General features: G+C 39.4%; 1 protein-coding gene across 2 annotated transcripts in view; it reads left to right on the plus strand.

The window, feature by feature from the left end:
• The window catches only part of ptprb (protein tyrosine phosphatase, receptor type B), a 48759-nt gene that overhangs the window by 5211 nt on the left and 18789 nt on the right, over window positions 1–24759 (plus strand). Inside the window, exons 2-13 of one of the 2 annotated variants that reach the window (XM_015381620.1) lie at window positions 5156–5570; window positions 14661–14792; window positions 14988–15128; window positions 15261–15518; window positions 15594–15860; window positions 17245–17361; window positions 17430–17576; window positions 17656–17773; window positions 18359–18504; window positions 22464–22730; window positions 22812–22870; window positions 24544–24748. In XM_015381620.1, coding sequence (XP_015237106.1) covers window positions 5156–5570; window positions 14661–14792; window positions 14988–15128; window positions 15261–15518; window positions 15594–15860; window positions 17245–17361; window positions 17430–17576; window positions 17656–17773; window positions 18359–18504; window positions 22464–22730; window positions 22812–22870; window positions 24544–24748 — 2272 coding nt within the window. The remainder of the gene's footprint in view (window positions 1–5155; window positions 5571–14660; window positions 14793–14987; window positions 15129–15260; window positions 15519–15593; window positions 15861–17244; window positions 17362–17429; window positions 17577–17655; window positions 17774–18358; window positions 18505–22463; window positions 22731–22811; window positions 22871–24543; window positions 24749–24759) is intronic. The other variant, XM_015381621.1, reaches the window with a different exon arrangement.

Here is a 24759-nt window from a genome sequence, read left to right on the forward strand (position 1 = left end):
CTGGATCACTTCCTTCTCTTCCCGTCTCTGTCCTGAACCCCCTGAACTTTTCTGTTCGCTGCTCTTCCCAGTTTTTCGGCTGTTATCGCCGAGAAGCACAGCTTCTAACCAAAAGCGAGAGTTGGTCTTTAAATAGCTGCAGCTCATCTGTCAGACGGGCTGCCTGATGCTGCTGCAGCGTCTCTGCAAAGAAAACAGAGCAATTTGTCCTGCTTTATACGTCAGGTTTGTTTTACTTTAGGAAACATCAGCTCACAGATTATTCCCACAAATAAAAGTAGAGATTTTTTACCTTCGCAGATGCAACTTTGGACAAATATTTTCAAAGTTTCAAGCGTTTTGTCTCAGAAATACAAAGGGCTGATTGTTTCATGGGAAGAAAGAAAGGAGACAAAATAACGGCAGGGACTCCACAGGCTGTGCTCTCCAGAATTTCTGACGTTCTAAAGAGGAAAGGGGAAATAAGAAAGGGGAAAACTCAAATAATAAATAATGAGGAGTAAAAAGTTTTTAAAAATCACATCATAAAAATAAATTAGTGTCTGAAAAAACCAGACCAGAAACTCTTAATGTCAGTTTTTAACAGTTAAAAGCTCAAATTGTTTCTTCCTCTCATGCTTTCATTTAGGGCTGCAACTAACGATTATTTTTCTTTTCGATGTCTATAATTGTTTCTATTTATCGATTAATAATCGGACATTAAAAGGTTCCTTAAAGACATTTTTTTTCTTAAATTAAACCAGGGGGGAAACTAAAACTTTTCCACTTGAGGAGTTCTGGATAGAGCATAGTGGGTTGCTCTGTCGGCTAAATGCATGTCTCTAAATTTCAGTTATCGAATAATCCATTACTAAATTTGTTGACAATTATTGTAATAATCGATTAATCACAACTAATCCGATTGTTTCAGCCCTACTTATATTACTGAGGCAGAACATTATAACCACCTGATAACAGTGGGTTTGTCCTCCATGCGTCGCACTAAAACACCTGACAGCCAGACGTGAACAGCAGCTTAGTCCTGTATCCTGGATCCTCCATCCACTTTCCTAATATTCATCTAAAGTGAGACTTGATAGTAATAGTAAGTATAGAAAAACAAAAGTAAGGATGAAGGAATACAGATTTGGAAACTGAAATATCTCTAAATAAATCTAAAATAAATGAATACAAAATATCAGTGTGATTAGGAAATAAAAATATCAAAATATCCATAATAAAAAAGGCAAATTCCTCTTAGTTCTGAGTTCTTTCTAGAGGAAAACAGAATAAAATATTTTAAACTTATGGCCCAAAAAACATGAGACCAGTATGTGACTCAATGATTGAGACTCAAGTCTTAGCAACAGTTTTTGGCTCCTGTGATGACAGAAAGTGGTGATCTGAGCTACAGACAGTTTCACTGTTAAAGGATGAGCGCTGATGGTGGATTATTATTGGATTGTAAATGTGTTGTGGAGGATTTTTCGTGATTTTTTAAAAAGTCCTCTCCACTTTAAAAAAAAAAAATGCACATGCACAACCCTGTACCCGCTCACTAGAGGGAACGCCTATTAAATGTGTGCGAGAGCATGCACAAGGAGAAATGGGCTTGTGCGCTTTGTTTAAAAGTTGCTGTTCCCATACCTCATCCAAGCTTACTGTGTCCGAATGACCGTCCTAACTCCTAAATCCTTCATTCACTACATAATCGACTTTGTAGTGAACTCAGTTAACTGACCGTTTGGACAGATGTTCACTGCTTTTTACTCCGTTGGTCACGTAACTCCTCCTCCACCGTGCAGTGCCTGCGCCATCTTTGTTATTAGTCGCCGCTGTCACTATCCGCTATGACAGCAAATCCCAGAATGCTTTGTGAGGAAAGCTTTGTGTGCAAAGCATTCTGGGATATATCTGTCTCTCCTGAGGCCTTTCTTTTCTTCTCATACATTTCGTAGATCCTTTTTCTCTTACGTCCCTCGCCCATTTTTAAAGAACCACGATGACGAAGTCGAGCTTCAATGACTGTCTGAAACCGTAGCTCACCACACATATACGCCTGAAAGTGCGCATGTGCAGAAAAAGATGGTTAACGGGGTGAGGACGTAAACTTATCACCAGAATGATTGACAATTAGGAGGGCCACTTATTGAGATGATCCACCCAGAAACAAAAGATAGTCCTCTATACCTTTAAGAGCTTGTTAGCGTTGGCATCATAGGGTTAAGGTTAGGACACATTGATGTGCCTCAAAATAAATGCTGTATTAAAGGAGTTTACATCTCTTTAGAACATTAAATGCTACATCAACTAGCTTTCTGCTAAGCTAGCTGTAACGTTAAACAGATGCTTTCTGCTGTGAATATCAAAATAAGTAAAAATCAAAAACAAACCTGTTTATTTTTTTATATACTTACTGGAGTGTCTCTTTTGTGTAATCACTACTTTATTTGAAAATGTCTGCTACTTTGAATCAAGAACAAAATTTTTAAATACAGGTTTATGAAATAGTTTATAATTTTAATAAGATTTAGAATCAAGCCGGGAACAAAAAGATGGTAACTTCTAAACACATTGATTAAAAATGAAACTTAATCAGTGTTTTTATTCAAAATTTAAATTTAGAAGATGAATAAATAGCGCATCAAAAGATTTTACAATGATTATGTAATAAGGTAATAATTTGAGCCAAAGAAGAAGTGAACCTAAAGCAATGAAAAGGTAGAGCCGAGCCAGATGTTGGGGTGAGACTTGGAACGTGAGCTGAAGAGACGGACTTGTCAACAAGACAACATAGACTGAAAACAAAATGTTAAATTGCTTATTTACTTGCCGTATTCACAATTAGGCCCCACTTCCCCGCTACGGTCATAAAGTTTCGCCTGGTCATCTTCCCATATTTGGAGAGGAAACATGCGTCCTTCAGCTTTTCTGAGCCTCCTGAAAGTTTCTCTGAACAATAACATCAAAGCTCTTCTTCAGCCTCGGACTTGTTTGTCCGACTTGGACACCTGTCCCCCCCCCCGCAGACTTCAAAGCGGGCTGTAAAAGTTTGCTTTTTCCTGCTTCCTACACTTTTCCTGCATTAGCATCTCTGTAGGGATTTCACCATTTACTCTTTTTAAATTTCTTTTTTTCCCCCGTTGATTTATTTTTCTCCCAGCTCCTAAAGGCAGCTTGGAAATCACAACGTTACAAAACAGCTGCTGCTGGTTCCTTAAATCCACCGTAATTTGGAATGATACGGTTTTCTTGTACAGGAAATAAATATTTTTAACTCATCCAAATTTACAGACTCCAAACAATATTTACGTTGGGGTTTCTGCTAGATGTGAAATATTTTAGATGTTATAATTGTTCTTTTTGTACTTTTTGGTTGTATTAGCTCTAAGTTGGCCCTAACGTCTCTTTTTGGGTCTTAACTTTGAATGTGTTTATTTGTTTTCTTTTCTTTGTTGTCTGACATTAAGTCCAACTCATGGTCCATCATTTAGGATTTTAGAAATTGTTTTAATTTAGTTAGTTCCGGGGTTTTTTATGACTTTCTCCTTCTTTTTCAACCTCCAGAATCGTCTCTAAATATTTGGTGTCATGAGTTTAAAGGAGTCAATTAAATGGGGGAAAACTTGTAGCTGTATTCAAAGGCAACTCCTCATTCTTTCTGCTTCCATATTGAATCACAGAAAAGTCCAGCTTCTCTAATTCAGGAAAAAATGGACCCAAATTTGCTTGTAAATGCCATGATCCAACTCCTCCTTTTTACAGTTGAGGCATATTGAAAAGTTTAAGCTCCTCTTGTTCCAGGTTCACGCTCACACCTGGACCTTTATATTTCAGTACAGAACGCTCCACGCGGTTTTGAACTGGTGAAAATAAATGTTTAGCTTATAGCTCCTGTTTTAGCATTCCTCTAATAGCTTCCATTTAAGTTTCAAATCCTTTTTAAAGTTCTCTTATTTGCTTTTAATTCTGAAAAAGGGCTAACTTGGCCACTTCCTGTTTATCAGAGCTACTTTATATATGGGCGCCATGGGATTCATAGGATTTAATGTTTTGTACAGCACTTTGATCAGCTTGGATGTTGTTTTTAACGAAAGCTCTAAAGATAAAATATCATAGTATGGTCATCAAAGGTCTGAGGAAGAGAATGGTGGACCTCCACATGTCTGCTCCACTCTTGGGTGCTGATGGAGCTGGTTTCTCTTCAGTTGGGTAGAACGTCCAGCCATCAGAAGTTCAGGAAGGAGAAAGGTTCTGTGCTTCAGAGATGAACAGGTTCTGTTTGAGATCTGCCAATACACCACAGAACCACCGTTAAAGAGCTTGTGAAGACACAGTCTAAGCTGATTTGGAAGGATCCTCCTCAACTTGAATGCCACTCAGAAAGGAAGAAGCCATGACTCCCAAAGCAACATAAACACTTGGATTTCTGTTAAGAATAACTGAGGACAAAGTCCAAGACTATGGAGACATGTCCCATGGTCTGATGAGTCTAAATGTCCCCATAATGCCCATTGTTTTGTTTGGCGGGAAAAACGTGGGGAAGTCTTCTAGACTGAGAGTACCAACCTGTCTGTGAGGTACGAGGGTGGCAGTATTATGATGTGGGGGTATTTTCCTGCTGAAAGAAGATCATTTAAAGCAGACACAACAACCAAGAAGTAAAACCTTGGGAACCAATGGACCTTCCAAACTGGACAGTGTCCCCTGAGGATTGGTGTCTGAAAGACACTTTGACCCAGAGAGGAATAGTGGGTTCAGATTAAAGGGAATCAGAGCTGCCCAGTTACTGAATTCAGTTCTTCCAAATACTGAAGAAATGGATGTAAACCTCTGAATTAAAATGAATTATTTCATTATTTTGGCAAATGGAGGTTGACAAAGATCCCAAATCTAGGAAGGTTTAGTTTGCATTAATTTAATATCAGAAAACAGAAGGTTATGGACAGAAATCATGGGCCTTAAATCATCTTCTGGAGTTAAAACCATGTTTGGTTAATTCCAGAGGTTTCTTCTGTTTAGATTTCTAAAGCTTCCTGTTTCAGCAGGAGGTTAGATAACTGGATGTGTAAATGCTTTTACATCTGCTGATGCCATTCAGGTTCTATTTCAGTTATCGAGTACAGAAGCTGATTTAATAAAGTCATCCTAAATGGAGCTGCTCTGTTTCTGTCAGGTTGTGAGCAGCGCAGCTCCCACAGAGGATCCTGCAGCATCCGTTCCCTGCAGCCTCTCCGTGTCTGGATCAGAATCTGCTCTGAACTCCGTTTCTGTAACGGTGAGCACGCCCGGACACAACTGCTCCTTCTCTGTGACGTCGCCTGAGGTCGGGGCGGATGTCTTCGAGTGCAGAAGGATCCCAGAACGGGAACTTTGGAGGAACGAGACCGTAGAGGAGCGGGAGGAGGAGAGAGGAGCGACTGCTGCGCCGACCGAGCAGCTGCTGCTTCTCGGTGGCGAGGAAGGAGGGAACAGCAGCAGGGCAGAGGTTTTCACCTGCCGGCTGGATCACCTGGACCCTGGAACCGCCTATCAGCTGCAGGTTCAGTCGCAGACGGACGATGAGTCGGCGAATGTAACGATGCACACCAGTAAGTTCTCCTCAGGTTCTGATCCCAGATCATTTCAGAAGGTTCCTCTCTGACTTTACATTTAGTACTAATCTGAAATAAAAAGAAAATCTCTACATGTATTCTGATCATTCAATGGTTCCCTTATTTTTCACTTTAGAGATTTTAATTTTTTGTTAAATCTTTTTTTATGACCTTAAGTCCTTCATAGATTTGCAGCAGCTTTTATTTTCAGGAAGTTTTTATTTTTTTGTGTATCTTTATAAATGTATGTCTCCATCTGCCTCCTTTTAAACACTTTAATATTGGGTATCAACACGTTTTTTCCATATTTTTTTTAAATGAAATAAATTATTAAGTTCAATCTGATGCCACTTTGACTCATATTTAAAAAATAAAAAACATCCCATTTAAGAAAATAAGCAGTAGATAAAAATATCTACAATCAAACAAGCAGATCTTTAAGGATTTTAACTTTTATGTATTGAACATAAAATAATGAGAAAGTGAATTATTTTAGTACATTGAATTGAGCCAAATGAAAAGGGACACAGATTGTTCTGCTGTGTTTAAATTTCAAATAAGTTTGGAAACCCAAAAATGACATTCTGGATAAATTAAAAGTCATTGAGAAATCATAGTTAAATACCAAATCATTCTGGCTTAAACATGCATATAAATGTAGTCTTTATTAGATGATATTGTCCCAAAATGTATAAAATCTCTATTTAAAGAAAAATCTGTTTTTTTTCATTGTGTTATGCAAGCTAGTTAGTTATACCTCAGCCTGAACACCTAAATTCAGCCAATCATATATCAACGGTCATCTGTCAATCAAATTTTTTGGGTCATAGCATCTTGATTCATATGTCGCAGCTAATATACGCACCGGTTGAAATAAGAATCATTTCCTTTCCCATTGAGTTCCGTCCCAGTGTTCACGGGGATGGACGTCTGTGTCTTCTGCAGGCGTAAAGCTAACAGAACTGGCAGAGTTGCGAGGCAAGGGCTCAAACATGTACGGCTGGAAGCCTTCTACACCAAACCAAGCTTCTGCCTCCCTGGCGTCCTCTTCAACAACATCTTTATCCCTCTTTCTTCCTCTAAATAAAAAATGTATGATGGAGGAGACTCATCCACGACCTCCGACACTAAACTCTCCTCCTCTTGCATGTTTCCTCTGTCCATAGCGTTCCTTGACAGTGTCGTTTCTAAGTCACCAATTTAGTGCTACTTGGTCCCAATGGAATTTTCCATTGGGAATCTACTAGCACTAAGTTGCTAACTGGTTAGCGTGATGCTTCTGACAAACCGGCCACAATTTGCTTGAAAACCTTTGGCCACATCAATTCTGCCTCCTTGATAAACGACCAATCACATTCACGTTATTCACTTGTGTAAAGTGGTGCACCACTCGGGAGAATTCAGCTTCCCTACAACTTTAATTTACGCCTCAGTTTGAAACATAAAGCTTTTATCCGACTGACCTGATTCTGCATCCAGAACAACCAAGACGTCTGTTTTTCTTTGTCTGTCTTTGAGTTGTTGGCATTTTCTGTGACATTTTTTCCTTCCACTCAACCTTCCGTTAACATATTCTGGAGAAATGTTCTGTTTTATATAATTAATGGCTGATGGCTGGAAGTTAACTTCTAATGTAATTCCCTTTATTGTCCCACAATGGGGAAATCCCCTCCCTGCATTTAATCCATCCCCTATAGCAGCAGTGGGCCGCCATTGTGTGGCACCCGGGGAACATTCGGGGTTTAAGGGTCTTGCTCAGGGACCCAGAGTGCAGGCTGTGGGGATCAAACCGAGTACTTGAGACCTTCTCAGAGCACAAGCGCACTGCTCTAACCACTAGGCCAGCACTCTGAGATCGAAGGCTTGAATTTGAAGATCAGCCTCTTAGGAGATGCTGGGAGCAAACGTCACCTTTATCTGGCTGCTTCATGTTCAGCTCTGTTGTTTCCATCTCCTCTGACCTCAGGCTGTTTAAAGTGACCCCCCTCCCTGCCCATGAAGCTTCCCCTCTCTGCCTCTCTCTGATTAGCTACAGGAACCGCAGCCCTGCTGAGGCCGAGCGATAGAGCTGCGGCGGTGCTCGTTAAAAGCGTGCGCGCGCCTTGTCATTGGCGGGCAGCCAGAACAGAAGTCGGACCCTCGGTGTGTATTTCCATGGTGGGCAGAGCTCCTGGTTGGGCCGTTTCCTGCCTCCATTGTTTCTTTGTTCTGTGGGAAAGGGCGTGAGGCTGTGTGTGTGTTGCGTTAGAAGGAAACGGGGCGTTGCTGCACCCAGCAGCAGTCCCAGCGGTAACCTTCGCCGCGGTGCCTCTGTCCTGTCCGAGCGGCCTTATCTCTGGAGGCTGACCTTTTAAGAACTTTTGTTTTAGTTTTATAAACTCTTTAAGCGATGAATGCTGGAGTGTTAGCACCCATGTTGACTGATAGAGTTGTTAAGGACGTTAATGGTGGAGATTTCCTCTCAGATACCATAATATGAAAACATTAATCCCCCCCTCCCAGAAAAAAACAAAACTATTCAGCTCCAGGAGAATGACTGTTCAATTTTCAAGTTTTAAAACAGAGTTGCACCTAAACAGTAAACATTCAAACTGTTTTACGGTTTCAGAACATCTGTTGTGAATAAATGTTTTTATCGAATTAAAACTCATCCATCCTGCTGTATCTTATCGGCCCAAACGGATGAAAATCTTAATCTGTCTCCAGATTTCCTTTCAGTTGCCAAAGAATCTTCCAGAGGGACTCATCCAGGCAGGGGCGGATTTAGGAAAATTGGGGCCCTTGACAAAGACGGCCAGGGGGCCCTCTGAATTGAAAAGACAAAATAAGAACAGACCCACTTTACAGATACAGAAATGTTAAGAATAGACATACATTATTTGTTCCACGTTTTGTCCCTCTCTTCTTGTTTTCCTCCAGTCCTTCTTTTCACTGAAGACAAGCCATGATCTGCTTCTTTGTTCTCTATTTTTAATTAGTATGAAATAACAGCTGCATGAATCATGACAGCAGACAAGATAGAGGAGTTACCAATCTACTTGATCTGGAGAGCAGAGTTCGCTGCTTTTAGATGTTGTCACCAAAGTATCCAGAAAAAAGGCACTAGATTTTACGGTAGGCGCTTTTAAAAAAGTAAAAGTGCTAGAGATGTCCGAAAAGTTGCAAAATATAGCGACAAACGTGCTACGTTAGCAACACTGCTCGTCACATTGTTTGTTTTCAAATGGTTTGATGCTCTCTGTTTGGACCTTTCTGAGCATGTGCAGCAAATGGACTGATCCAATGTGGTGGAAACTGAAGGGGGGGGGCTGAGACACGCTTAATATTATAAGCGTTCTATGTAAACATAGTTTACACTAACTTGGGGCCCTAGGCAACTGCTTGTCTTGCCTAATGGTAAATCCCCCCCTGCATTCAGGAGGATTTCTGATCAGAATAACCTCCTAATCAGGCTCGGTTATGGACTCCAGATTCCCTGCTCCTCATCTTGGACGCGAGTGTACACCGAAGACAGACACACATCGAGCAAAGTTTATGCCAGAGTGGCTTTGCTCTAATTGCTGTGATGAGAATGAAAAAGTAGTTTCTAGACGTTTTTAAACGACAAAGTTCCCCATAAAACTTAATCCCTGCAGTCGGTTAATCAGCATTAAGATCACACCTTTAGATAGTCGATAGTTTCATATTTGCAAACTCTTTAGCAAAGACGGTCACTAGATGATGTCATCACAAAAGCTGCATATTTGGTTATGCTTTGATAAAGCTGTAGGATGGAGACACATCGACATCTATAAGAGAAAAAGACAGAAAAATAAACTAGATATGTTTAAAACCAAAATAAGATTTATTATTAATTATTATGTTATCAAAATCACCCTAAATATAGTGTGAGCTGTAGCTGCGTGAAACGACTGTAAATATTGCACAGTGTATGCCTGGCTTTACTGGCACTAATAACTTACCTCAAAAAGACCGATCACTCGTTCGCACCTCTAGTTGAGTATTTATTATTTTATTAAGGGTGTATAAAACTGCTCGTACCAGAACCCAAAAAAGGAGAAATTCTCACTTCTAAATTTGGCATTTTAAGGTATTAATTGTAAACTGTTTTGCCACTGTTAACGAAATAAGTTAGTGGAGTGATCAGTGCACTATCACTTGTAAACCCTGTGGTGATTTTTTATTTTTTTTTTAAAGCTTATTGTTTCTTCCGGAGCAGCCATGTCGGTTTGGATGCTGCCCGTCTCCCTCCCAGCTCCCAGATCAGCTTCTTTCGACTGGTTGACGGGTCGCTTTGAGCTGCAGAAGCTCCAATTTCCTGACTTCAGCGTCTGATTTAAAGACACTTGAGGGGAGCCAGACGCTGAAAACGCTTTAAGACGCATTGCAGCCAATGGTCAAATCCCTCCACAGGACCTCTCAACGCTAGAGATGCACCGCTCCAGATTTTTTCCAATCCGATAGTGAATCTGTTAATATCTGATACTGGTTGATTCAACTGTTGAATGAATGAACCTTTGTTCTCATTATGTGAATGAAGGTTTTAGCTTTGAAATAAATATTCTTTAAATAAAGATAACAAGTTAACACGCATACAATGTAATTTACATTAGTCACAAATAAGCATCAAAAGAAAGAAATAAGAGTTCCAGGTAAAGTATATAATAATAATAATATCTTGATTATGTTTGCTCCTCTTTATGAAATGTGATCAGTTCTACTTGCTCTACTGTCCTTTATATAGCACTCAGTGAAATACTTTGAAAATCAACATTTCCAGCCAATAGTGTTATTGGACAAGACCTTATTACCTTTGTAACATGAAAAAAATATGGATATTTTGATGGCAAAAATTAATGTCAATGTAATAACAAGAAACGCCAACTAGCCCAAATATAAAGAAAAATAACAGAGGTGCTTCTATAAGAAGTTCATGAAACTATAACCTTAGAGACATTAATGCTGATACTGGCACATTTTTTGGTTTATAAATCTAAATATAATTGTTAACTCAGCTTATTAACTTTTTACCTTTACTTTGTAACTTTTCAATTAGCTTTTTACCTTTTTTTTCTTGATTTGTTAACTTTTTTTTTTCAACTTAATATCCAGTAGGCAATATATCATTCAATGGTTATATATTGCCTTATAAAGAGTTAAGACATTTGGAAGCTGAAGATATTTTATTAAAATTTGAAAATGTTTTGTTATATTGACCTAATAATTCAATACAAGAAAACATTCATGTTTAAAATGCTGTTTTACTAAATCAATGTGAAATCAGATGGACGTCAAAGAACACAAAACATGGACACAATACTGTCATGTTATTCTATATTTACCCATACTGTATGTCCTCATAAAATTGGGAAAGTTCAGTAAATATGTAGCCAAAAATTAGATATCAGATATTTATATAGAGACATTAAACCGTTAATGGGGTCAAATTAACCTCCAAGCTAACAGGAGGGTTAAAGTTTGAAATATTCTATTTATAGGTGAAACCTTTCATTTTAAAAATAACCAATAATTTAGGATATTTGAGTCTCATGAATGCAAAGTGTCTAAAATCTGATGATTAGTTGTTGAAACTTTAATCCAAGCCAGGGCTGAAAGAATTTATCAGATTAATCTTTTGTTAAAATATCCATCCATCCATCCATTTTCTAGCACGCGAAAGCACGAAGCCGGAGTACCCAGAGAGAACCCACACATGCTCAGGGAGAACATGCAAACTCCATGCAGAAAGACCCTGGGCTGGGAATCGAACCCAGAATCTTCCAGTACTACCCACTGCGCCTCTGAGCAGCCAACCTCAGCTTGATTTCATCTCTAAACAATTGTTACCCAAAGTAATGGTATACAGACTCTAAAACAGGCCATTTAAAACATTTTTTAGATTAAAAGTCTTTTTAATTTTAATTATGTGTATATTTTTGTGGTCTGGCCATTTAAATAATTTAAAATGCACAGTAAAGTTTTTTTATTTTTAAATATATAACAAAAATATGTATATTTATTGGACTTTTGCCAGTGCTTGGAAATCGGCTGATTTTTATGTGATCGGTCACAATCAGTGACCGGCTGGACATTAAGAACCTGGGCATTTTAAGTGCTGGTCATTGTGCTATTGATGAGTTTGTTTTCTGAGCGGACTCTCATCTTTCTCCTACACCTGGTCCGGAATGGAGGTAAGGGCAGACGGCCTTCTGAGCTCAGACAGGAGCAGCTGGGAATCTGTTTTAGAACAGCGAGAGAGAGAGAGGTGCCTTAGAGCTAAGGAACCAGAGCGGTAGATTGGAGGAGCCGCTGGACAGGCAGCGCACTAGATCTAGCTCTAGGAGAACGGGGAGAGGTTACAGCGGAGAGAGGCTAGCTGAGCTAACTGCAGAGAATCCAAGATCAGATTAGGTGGGGTGAGGAGAGAAGGCGACTGATGGTCTGTGGAGGTAGGATGATGAAACAGTCTTTCCAGGGCTAAATGAAAGCTGCTGTTTTAAAAGTCAACTAAAAACCTTTTAAAGTTGTAGGGAAACGGCTGTTCCAATGGTTGCAGTTCCGAATTCTCCCAAGTGGTGCACGACTTTTGATCTGATAAAGAGTACATTTATATACATGTTTAAGCCAGAATGATTTAACATTTAAAGATGATTTCCCTTCGACTCTAAGAGAATTCCTGTTTCATAATTTGTCAACTATATATTTTCTCTGTCTTTCATTCTTATTTAAAAAGCTCGTCTCCACAGCCTCCTAAAATAAAACTGTGGTTAGTTCATGATACTTTCTCATCTCCTATAATCTTAACACCTAGTAATTGAATGTCAAAGTACATGAGACAGCAGGTAAATAATTAATGGATTTGATGTTGTGATCAGCAGATACTGATTTCTGTGATCAGTGCCCCGTGCATGTCTAATATTTATTTCTATGAAAAGGGGTCACTCCACTCTAAATGATGTTTACATAAACAGCCAGTCTAAGACGAATATCTCTAGTTTTGACAACTATGACATAAAGTGACACATTTGATCATTGAATAAATTATTTTCCTTTAAAACGGAGGAAGGGTTTGCTGAATTTTCTCTCTAAGAAACATCTTGAAATTATTTAAACCGGAGGAAACCAATTAAATTAAGCGGGGTCCGAATAAAGAAAATTATCAACCAGTAAATGTCCGGAGACTTTTTAAATTATAATCTGTTACTTTAAACAGAATTTAACACGGAAATAAAATGAAATTTTTATGCATCCATGTTATACATTGACTTTTTAGCTAAAAATATATTTTTGATTATGGTCATGGTGGAGAATCCTGCTTTACAGCAGTAGGTTGAACCAAACATACTCAGCAGTCCACACTTTCTCTGCTCTCTTTTTCTCATCATCTTCTCCTTCTTTCCCATCGCCCGGCTTGCCACAGGTTTGCCTGCTGTGTCTAAAAGTAGCAGCAGCAGCAACCCAGACTAACAGCAGCTCATTGGATCATTTGTAACACGTGCAGCCTGGAGCCGGACACTCTGGGGTACTTTACCTTATTAACAGGAGAAGCGGCGCAAGTGAAATTAGATACTGTCGTCGGACAACATGCGGTAATTTATAAATGTATTAAATCAGGACGGGTCCGTATTAGCCAGCAGGTGGGTCCAGATCCAGACCGCGGGCTGCTAATCTGTGACCTCTGCTTTAAAAGTGGCCTTTTCTTGATAAACATAGACCAAGTTGTGAGGTTTACTTTCTCACTTAACACCTTAAAACTAAAGGTATAAAACCATAATTAGTGCACTCGCCTTCACTGATCACTGCTGCCGCTGGTGAAATAAATCACTTCAGGTGGAACCCCGCCCACTTTTTGATTTTATAAAAAACACACTGAAATTACCGACATTAAACTGATTAAAAATATCTTGACTTAAGTTTTATTTTGACTCGGGTGAAGAAAATTTTTATCCATCCCTGATCTAAACTCTGCTAGACAATCTGTTACAGACTGAAGTAAATTATTATTTTTTTTCTATTGGGGCTTTTTTATTTGAAAACTGTCTGCAAAGCATTGGGAAAAAAAACCCTACCTTTGGTTGAAATGTGTCCAAGATGGCAGCAGATATCATAGAAATAAAATGGGGTATAAAACAGAACCCTGGGGGACTCCCTGAAGATCATTGATACTCTAAGTCAGGATGTTTCAGTATCGCGTTTATCTTTGAATCCTGACTGGATATGATCAGATATCTCATAGTGTATTAAAAAAGATCGGAGCTAAATAGAAGCAATCAATTTCCAAACTTTAAATTAGAATGCTTATTTAATGAGAGCTAAAATCTGTGGATTACTGTAGATCTGTTTTTTTGCAGCCTGGATGCATCCAGTCAAAAGAGAGATGTAAAAAAAAAAAAAAAAAAAATTATTTTATTCTTTGATACCGGTTGACCTGATACGATATCAGAATAAACCAGACATGTTGTTAATGCTTAACGTGTTCTGCAGAATGTTAGAAAAGGCTTGATCAAGTAATATTATTAAAGTAGGAGTGAGATTGCCTGACCCATGAAATATTAACCAATGAGTCACAGAAACCTTCAGCAGCGTTTCTATCAAAGATCAGGTGCATTCAGGGTTTATGGATCCATCTCCCAGGGTTAGCCTTCCCTTCACTGATAAATTGAGCACCGCAGGTCAAGGATGTGATGGACTGGTTTTGGCAAAAACATCTCGTAAAAACAGACTTCCTCTGAAAGGTTTTTATCTGTTTGTAAAAGTCCAGGAAGATTTGTGCAGGAAGAGCATCGATCCTCTCACAGTGTGAGGATGCATGGAGATTAAAAACCCGCCCATGTCCTCGACTCCCTTCAGAGTCCGGCTTTGTTTTCTGTCCCTGAGAAATGACAGGTGTCCACGTCAAAGGTCTGATGATGATGAAATACCTCCACTCGGAAACAGAGAGTTTCTCTTCTGTGATTCAGCAATGACGTCTTGATTGGAGCTAAAGCCGACTGCTTTTTACTGCTGAAATACCAGATCTGTGTGTGTGTCGCAAACAGGATTTAATGCATTTACTAGCAGTTTCTGAATGTTTTTTTGTTGCATCAGGGCCCTCAGCGGTGGTCGGCCTGGCGGTGACCTCCAGGACTCACAGAAGCCTGGGCCTTTCCTGGCAGGCCGGCCCAGGGAGGACGCAGCGATTTAGGCTGCAGCTGCGGCAACAAGCACAGGATCAGGACAGTAAGTAGGAGCGCCGCAAATATCAACATTAAGTTAGACTTTGCACAATCTGCGCTCAGGGTTTTTACTGAAAACGATGAGTCACGTAAAAGAGGATGAGAGTCGACTCTGAAGTCTGAAGGTCAGACCAGGAAGTCCTGATGCTGTGACTGAGTTCTTCAGGTCATGTGATCGTCTCTATCTTTGTATCTCCAGGTCTGTTAAAGAACGAGACGTTAGGAAGCACGACGACGCAGCACACCCTCAGAGACCTGACACCTGGGCGACTTTACCGCGTTACCATGGTGACAGAGGCTGGCGGGCTTCAGAACAGCCAGACGATCGAGGCTCGGACAGGTAAGGGCAAAGAGCAGAAGGAAAGCTGAAAATGAGGGATAGTAAAAAGGACCAGAGAGCGGGGGAGGAAAGGAGGAAAGATGGAGTAGAAGTAGAAGAGGAGGAAAGTTCTAACATGTGTTTCCTCACTAGCGCCCTCTACGGTCTCCAACATCACCTCGGAAAACAATGCCACCAGCCTCAGGTTGTCATGGCAGCGGCCGGAAGGCGACATTGACGCTGTCGTCGTCACCTTTTCCTCCAATGACACCTTCTTCCGGGAAACCACTCAGCTTCCAAATGCCACCGAGGTCGCCGCCTACCAGCTCACCCCCGGTTCGGCCTATCGGGTCGAACTGATGTCTGTTAGCGGCGCACTAACCAACCAATCAGAAGTCATCGTTAGGACAGGTGAGGCGATGACACAATGAGCTTTTCTCCTCTGTACTTTTCTTCTTCATCATCATCTTTCTTTTTGATCTCCAGCTCCGGCGCCGGCCACGCTCCTCAGCCTCTCTCCTTCCCACTCCGGCGGCCTTCTCCTAACGTGGGCGCCCCCTGCTGGTCGCTGGGAGGGCTACAGGGTTTTCCTGTTTGACGGCTCGCAGCAGTTGGTCAGTGCCGGCTTGGACCACGATGCGGTGAACTTCAGCTTTCCAGGGACGGAACTAACACCCGGAAAACAGTACAGAGCCGCGCTGAGAGTGGAGAGTGGAGGACTGACGGCCGAGAGCAGCTGTGACGGATCCACAGGTCATTAACAAACACCTTTCATTCAGCAGAAAAACAATGAAGACATTTAAATACATAAAATATAATAAAGGGAGAAATTAATCTATAAACAGTAAAAAATTACAAAAATAATGAAAGTAGGTAAGACAGGGTGATGTGTTCTAAAAGGTTGATCTCATTTTTTTTTTGCTTTAATTTCTGCCTTTTTTTATGAAAAATGAAATACAATTAACAGAAATAACATGGAAACTTGCTTTTATCTTAATCACCTGAAATTATTATTCAACTAAATAGAAGCTTATAAATAAATATGACACACAAAATGTTCATAGTGAGTGATGTTGCATAATTCGGTGGTTTATTAATTATGACTCCACACCTAGAACAGGAAGTGACAGGCTGACTGATTACTGGGTAAACTGGAAACTCGAGGAAAATTTTTAAATCCTGATTTTAAATCAAATTAAATCTCAATAAAATGGATTTATTGTCCAGCCTTAACAGTAGGCAAAACAAAATGAACAACAATTAAATCTTTAAATTAAGACTTAATATTTAATTGGCTTTAATTAGTGATTTATATCAACTAATACTCAGAAAAATGTAAAATAGTTCAGTAATATATCCCAAATTCAGTGGAATACACTAATTAGATCCTTTGTATAATACAGAAGAAGTTTAAATATGGTTATACCAGTGGGTTAAAGAGACCGTTTAAGTATATATCCATTTATGTATTCATGCTTTTATTTTGAAGTGGGTGGTTTATGCCCTGATTCATTGACACAGCTTTGACCATAGATATATGGATTAAATATGCAAGTAAAACCTGCTACTCCAGAGTGTTTGAGCTGTTGAACAAATACAGCCTTGATGTATGATTGGGATTAAACAGCGTTTAAGCTGAGTGTGTCTGGCCGTTAGGCAGATTATTTCCATTTTACATGCTACATTGTTCAGGTTAAAACAGTGTTTAGGAAAATTTGCAGTTTAATTCTGCAGTATAATTTTTTTTTATTACAATATACAGCAGCAGATTAGTTCTTCCTTTATTTCTGTTTTTTTTTATTTTTAAAGTAGTTGCTCTGTTAATCTGTATCAGATTATTCTCATCCTCCTTCAGTTAGATCTGATATTTCTGCTGGAAGCCCTGCTGTTCATTAATAAGCTAAATCAGTGCTCGAGTTTTTGGACGGTTAATATTTTGGCGTTTGGATGATTTATTCTGACACTAAAATGAACTTTAATGTTTAATAAATGTATTTTATAGATTATTGTAATTTAGAGCTGCCTCATCCAGGACAACTTCTATCCGGTTCTTTTAATTTTAATGCATCCCTCCAAGTTGAATGAAAAAAATAAATAAATATGACTTAACTGTTTTGCATAAAATATTTCTCTGCAGCTCCCGCTCCGGTGGCAGATCTCCACATTCGTCACTATGATGAGACCTCGCTCAGCGCCATGTGGAGCCACGCCCCTTCTGGTTTAAGAGATGGCTACTCCCTCACCATTCGCCATGGTAACTTTAAACGCCCAGAAAGTATTTTTTTCAGATTGGTTGCCTCTGTAATCCACGCCGTCTTCCAGATGATGCTGACGTCGGCACGCGAGAGGTGGACTCGAACACCAGGGAGTGCACGTTCAACGTGCTCACGCCAGGACGGCATTACACCATCACCGTGACAACAAGGAGAGGCAAACTGAACACGTCCGTGTCAGTGGAGGGAAGGACAGGTGTGCAAAAGCGATCTTTTTAAACAAAGGCTGTAGTTGTCGATTTTAGATAAACGTTGTCATGGTAACGGTGTTTCAGCCCCCATGGCGCTGAGTACGATCAAACTGAGCAACACTGGAGTCCGCAGCCTTCAGGCGCAGTGGGAGAAACCTCCAGGAGACGTGGACTCCTACAACCTGACTCTGCTGCAGAACAGGTGAATAATTGAGGGAGGATCTCTGTCTCATGTCAGGATAGAGTTATTTCTGCTAAAGTATTCACACCCCTGAAGCTTACGGACCGGAGTTGGGGTGTGTTCTATTGGGAAAATGTTGCTGTTTTTTTTTGTTTTTTTGCATGGGTGCACACAACAAAAGAATAAGTACAAATCAGACAATAGTTCATCATTTCATGCAGCTCTGCAAAAACTTTCCATCTAACCCAGTCTTACAATCTTATATCTGTTAGATTATTAATCTTCCTCTGAGATTCTGCTCAGAATAACTGTAATAATCTGACAGTGCAGTTGGACCGTTGCACTTGGGAAAGGTTTCTAGTGAGAATATATAGTATATCGTAATGTGAAAAAGTTGGATCTAAGGTTGTTAGACTTGGTTCGATGGAAACTTTATGCAGAACATTAGAGAACAAACATGGAACCCAGCAGACAGACAGATAGGAAGTTCTGTTTGGTTTGAGGCAGGAATAGGTTCTAATAATTCATTGTTTGCAGCATGAAACTTGTTTTGCATTGAAAACACTTTGGTTTGGTATCAAACTTAACTCCATTTGCACTCTGCAGTGTTGTTGTTCAGAACCACAGAGTTCCAGCTGGTTCAACTTCTTTGGTTCTGAATGATTTGAAGCCTGGAGCCGTCTACACGCTGCAGGCTGCCACCATCAGCGGGCCGCTGCAGTCCAAACCCACCAGCCTGGAGGCTCGAACAGGTGAGTCCAGGTCCAGTTTTGCTCCATCAACCTGTTTTCTGACGTGTGTACTTAGAAACGTATTGTTCAGTGGAGCTAATGACCAACAAACACACAATCGCTTATGTAACCGTGTTTGATTGTTGGTCAGTCGGGATCTTATTGTGTAGGTACAATATTCCCATCCAGCGTTTTCCCATCGAACACAATCAAAAGTCAAAACAGGAAACCTCAGCGAGCCTTTTGACCAAACAATCAACAGAGCAGGAATGTTCAAACATTAACGTTTCAAAATGTCCCCATATGACCGAAGCCCAGGACAAAACGCTACAGAGGAAAATATAAGGAGAGGCTTTACTTTACTTTACAATAAGAAAATAAAACTTTCTGCTTCATATGTTTCTAATTTCTTTACATCCTTTTAATGGATTATTTTAAAAAAAAAGTGAATTTTAAAGGTCTTAGCTACAACTTTATTTTATGGAAACAGTTTTTCTGCAGTAATATGCCTAAAGGAGTGCAGAATGAAAGCATAATTTAATAATTAATTAATTAATTAATTAATAAAACATTTAATAATTGTTTAATAATTGTTGACTGGTCCACGGATTCTGCCTCAATAGGTTGAAGTCTCAGCTGTTGTCAGGTCCAGCAGCTTCATGATGGAGCTGAGAAATGGATTCATTCTGTTACGTTCCTCAGATTCACGGCAAATAAAAAAAAAAAAAAAAAGAGGCAAAATGAGGAAGAACATGAGGCAAGCTTTTGATGCCGATTTTAGGAGGGGAAGAGGCTCAGAAGCTGCGCAGAGGTTACTTCTTTGCTTCTGAACTCTTAAAAAATGTTTGGTTTGGTTAGCGTTAGCATTAGCAGTAGCCAACATGGCAACCCTGCAGAAGCAGAGCAGGCGAGCATCAGTGCGCCACTTCCTGTCTGCTAAGAGTTAAGCTTGTAGTTATCGCTTTTAGATTTAAAGATTCTGGAGTTAATGACCTTTACTCAGTCGTACTGTGTTGTTGTTTTGATTCTCACTCACAAAATATTCCAAGTAAGTCAAAAAATAATAATAAAAATGTAAAAAAAAAACATAAATTTTTGTTAACTTTTTTAACTTTTATTTTTATAAACTATTTTTGTTTTAGAAATGTTCTGTTTTTTAAGTCAGTCCTGAATCCAGCTGATGCATCAAACCCAAGATAAATGAAGGCATATTAATCCTTCATGACTGCATATATAGAACTAAATTATCAAATTAATCTACCACTAATGTCTTCAAATACAATAATCCCTCCTAAACCTTTTTATTTATTTATTTTATTTTACAACCACAGACTTTAATGCGTTTTACTAGGATTTTATGGGAATAATTAAACTAAAGTAGCAGATTTTGCATAACCGTACTCTGATCCCCTAAATGAAATCCTAGATGCTTTGGTTGTATTTAATGGAGCACTAATAGAAAAGTAATAATAAATAATAAGGTAATAAACAGAGCTGTTCTGTGAAAGCATAAGATTTTAGATTGCTAAAGGCATCAGTGGCAAAAAGTCTGTGGAATAAAAGCTCTGTAAGTTGGACCCACTTACTTATCAGCCTTTTTATAGCAATAATCTAGTCTAAAATGTTATTTATCTATTTTCACATAGAAGCTAAATTTCATGAAGAATACCTTTGGATGGGTATTTGTGTTTCTGTGCTTATTTAACCAATCTATAGAATTTAGAGCAGGAGTAAATCCATCTGTTAAATCATATTTTTATTTCTCCTTAGTTCTTTACAGAACCTTTTTAAACAGTTGTTTAAAATTGGGATTAACAGGGCTATTATTTTGACATGTAGCTGTGGTGATTTGTGTGCAGGGTCAGAGTTCTCCTAAAGAATGCGATAACATCAGGCGCTGCTTAACACAATATCCGACGTGCCTAAAAAAGAAAGCTTGGAATGTTCCACAAGGACAAAGACCCTCCCAGGACTTTAATCTCTCACACAAGCAGACACACAATGTTGTGACAATAGCCGGAAAAAATTGTGGCTGTATAATAAGTTTTCTGAGCAGGAACTCTGTGTGTGTATCCTTGCATAACTAGTGTTGTGGGGACCCTTGATTCCTGTAAGGTTTATGAGGACATTTATCAAACATGGCTATGAATACACATCATCAATTGATTTAAGTTAATGAATCGATCTAAAGTTGATTGATCTTATTGATCAAATAGCAATTAACTTTTAGGGTCAATTTTCTTTAAAAAAAACATTTTCTGTGGAATCAAGAGGGTCTATCCATAACATGGAGGGCTATATGTATTTTTTCCAATGTGCCAATTTTTTTAAAAGTGCATCATTATTATTTACCAATTTATTGTTTGAGCTGAATTAAACACTGACTGAAGAAAAAAATTTTTCTTACATATTGTTAAATTAATTTATAGGATATAACATTAGAAGAACCCATTAGATCACTGAATAAAAAAAAAAAGAGACATTGATATTTGCCTGCGTTGGGTTTTATTTAAAACCTGGAAATGCGGTGCAAAGGTGTGAAAGTGGGTTTGTTTGGCTTTTTTTCATGTGGGCTTGCTGTGCAAACCTGAAGAGCAAGTTAAAATTAGCCCGCCCTGCTATCACAATGCAAATATTTGCCTGCCTTGCCATCAGCATGCTACCATTAGCCCACCTTGCTATCACCATGCTACAATTAACCCCGCTTGCTATCATCATGCTACAATTACCCCACCTTGGTATCACCATGCTAACATTACCCCACCTTGCTATCATCATGCTAACATCAGCCCGCCTTGCTATCACCATGCTAACATTACTCCACCTTGCTATCATCATGCTAACATTAGCCCGCCTTACTATCACCATGCTACAATTGCTGCACCTTGCTATCACCATGCTACCATTACCCCACCTTGCTATCACCATGCTACCATTACCCCACCTTGCTATGACCATGCTACCATTACCCCACCTTGCTATCCCCATGCTACCATTACCCCGCCTTGCTATCAGCATGCTACCATTACCCCGCCTTGCTATCAGCATGCTACCATTACCCTGCCTTGCTATAGGCATGCTACCATTACCCCACCTTGCTATCCCCATGCTATCATTGCCCCATCTTGCTATCACCATGCTACAATTGCCCCGCCTTGCTATCACTATGCTACCATTATCCTGCCTTGCTATCACCATGCTAACAGTAGCCTGTCTTGCTATTACCATGCTAACATTACCCCGCCTTGCTATCACCATGCTAAGATTAGCCTGTCTTGCTATCACCATGCTAACATTAGCCCACCTTGCTATCATCATGCTACCATTATCCTGCCTTGCTATCACCATGCTAATATTACCCCACCTCGCTATGACCATGCTAACACTAGCCCGCCTTGCTATCACCATGCTAACAGTAGCCTGCCTTGCTATCATCATGCTACCATTATCCTGCCTTGCTATCACCATGCTAACATTAGCTTGTCTTGCTATCACCATGCTAACATTACCCCACCTCGCTATCACCATGCTAACATTACCCTACCTCGCTATCACCATGCTAACATTAGCCCGCCTTGCTAAAAGTCATGTTATAAAATATATGAAGTTACAATCCCAAACATACAGTACAGAGATGTAAAACAATTTTTTAAAGTTGGTGTATGTTGCTCTGACATACTCTCAGACTATTTGATACTTTTTCTCGATGAAGTCTACGCTAATTGTGATATAGCCTCCTGTTTTTAGTGTAATCAACATTCAGTGCTGGGAGACACTTTCTTCTGCTAGCAAAGCTTTTAAACAGGTGGTTTTGGTTGAAGAATGTTAAAACTTTGCTCTAACTCATAAGGTTAATCTGTCACGAACCAGCAGGTAATTTAAATAATTTGCTGGTTGATTTTAAGGAATATATCTAGGCCATATCCTGACTCCATCTGTCTGGAGCTGATGTTTCCACCTTTTTGTTTATTGTTTTGCAGTCCCAGCCGCTGTCTCAGGAGTGGTGGTCGCCAACAGCAACAGGTCAGATGCTCTTTACGTCTCATGGCGTCCTGCAGAGGGCTTGGTGGACAGCTACGTGGTCCGCCTTGAATACGGGAAGCAAACGGTCCAAATGCTGGTGGTGTCCAGCAGCTCACGGCCTGAATGCTCCTTCAGTTCCCTGGAAGCTGGACGCCTCTATTCAGTCATCATAGAAACCAGGAGCAACGGACTGCAGAACACTGCTGTGGTTCAGGCTCGAACACGTAAGAGTTTCCTGGAAGCATCTACTTGTTTGTGGTCGTTTTGTTCTTTACAATCTGTTTTTGTTCCCTGTCTTCTTACAGAACCAGCAGCAGTGGGAAGTCCGAACGCCGTCCATGCCGGAAGAGACAATTATCTCAAAGTCAGTAAACATTTTAGCCTCAAAGTTTCACTGATAAAAGTTCATCTCTGTGTTCCTTTGGCTTTTCTTTCTACTGCCTCATGAGTATTTTTTAATTTGTCTGCTGAAACGCTTGATTTTATTTCAATTCACCTCTTTCCTGAAAGAAAAACCTTATAGAACCAGTCAAAATATATCATACATCCTCTATAACTCCATATTTATATGGAGTTATAAATGTTTGGATATTTTCCAAGTTTCCCCTCATCCCTTTAAGTAAACAATTGATGTTTTTGTAGGCAAAATAAAAAAAATTATTGACAATTGAAATACTTTTAACATCAGAATATATCTAAACAGCCTGCTGTGTGTCTTATCAGGACTGCACTACTTGTCCTCACATTTAATACACGTCCTGGTCGTTCCCCATGCTCACCTGTCTTCTCCGCCGCTGACGCTGATTCCCGGCCATTTTTATAAATGTCAGTCGCTTTCCATTGTTACGTCTTAGCTACAATGGCAGCTATCATCTCACCAGCGTTTCTGACAGAATAAACTGATCTTGCCAAACACAAGGCTGCAGTGTGCTCACCTTTCTCTTCTGCTTTCAATTCTGCTTTTTGAATATGGGGCGCCGTTTTTAAAGTTCAGCAGTCAAACATTCGTAGCAATATTTATGGTTATTTAGCATGTTTTAAGACATAAATAATGGGTTTATTTTTTTCATAAGTCATTTTTTCACTGTTATTCATTTATTTATAAAAATCTTACACTGTTAAATAAATATTTAGTTTGAAAATCAAATATTTATTTAACAAACCAAATATTTAATTTGCAAACTAAATATCTAGTTATTTAAACAAATATTTAGCTGGAGACTAAATATTTAGTTTGCAAATTAAATATTTAGTTTGTTAAATAAATACTTAGTTTGGAGCTAAATATTTGTTTAACAAACTAAATATTTAATTTGTTAAATAATTATTTAGCTCTAAACTAAATATTTATTTAACGAAGTAAGATTTTTATAAATCAATTGACAAATTAAAAAAAGGACTTGCAAAAACTAACCCCCTTATTTTTCTCTTACAACACGCTAAATAACCATAGATATTGCTCTTAATGTTTGACTGCCTAACTTTACAAACGTACCTGAAAAGCAAGTCGGCTCCTCTTAGTCTGATGTGATTCTAGAAGCTGATGACATCTGTTAAAATATTATTCATAAGTTCCAAAATCATCTGAGTCAAACTTGTAGTCTGTGCTTCCTTATGAAAAATAAAGTGCATTAAAAGGAACCTCTGAATATGCTGCATGCAGTGTGATGATTGTTCTAGTGTTTATTCAGAGACGCTTCGGGGAATTTTGTGTTTGGAAGCCATTAGAGGGCTGTGAACAATCTGGAAACTCCAACAAAAGCAAAAAAAACACTTTTTGATGGGAAAGAATTTGCTCATTTTTTGGACTTGAAATAAAGCAGTGAAAATAATTGTGTCTGAATCACCTTTGTTAACTGATTTCGTTCTGTAAAGGGTCTACATCTTGTACCTGGCTGGCACCACTCATATATAAAGGAAAAACTGAAATAAAGCCGGACATTGTCACAAACTTCAACATTGGTTTCGGCATAAAAAGCTAAACGTTTGAGTGTCTAGCAGTCCAGCAGGTGTGTAACGCCTCCCTCGTCTCTCCAGGTGTACTGGCACCACGCAGCGGGGGATCTGGATCGCTATGTGGTTCTGATCAGTTACAACCAGACTGTCCTGCAGAACCAGAGCGTCCCCACCGGACACAACGAGTGCGCCTTCTCTTCTCTGACTCCGGGGCGACTCTACACCGTCACGGTGGAGACGTGGAGCGGCAGCTACGTCAGCAGCGTCTCCACCCACGGCAGAACCAGTGAGTCAGAA

The sequence above is a fragment of the Cyprinodon variegatus genome, unplaced genomic scaffold (genome assembly GCF_000732505.1).
Source record: "Cyprinodon variegatus isolate N-32 unplaced genomic scaffold, C_variegatus-1.0 Scaffold237, whole genome shotgun sequence".
Classification (NCBI taxonomy): domain Eukaryota; kingdom Metazoa; phylum Chordata; class Actinopteri; order Cyprinodontiformes; family Cyprinodontidae; genus Cyprinodon; species Cyprinodon variegatus.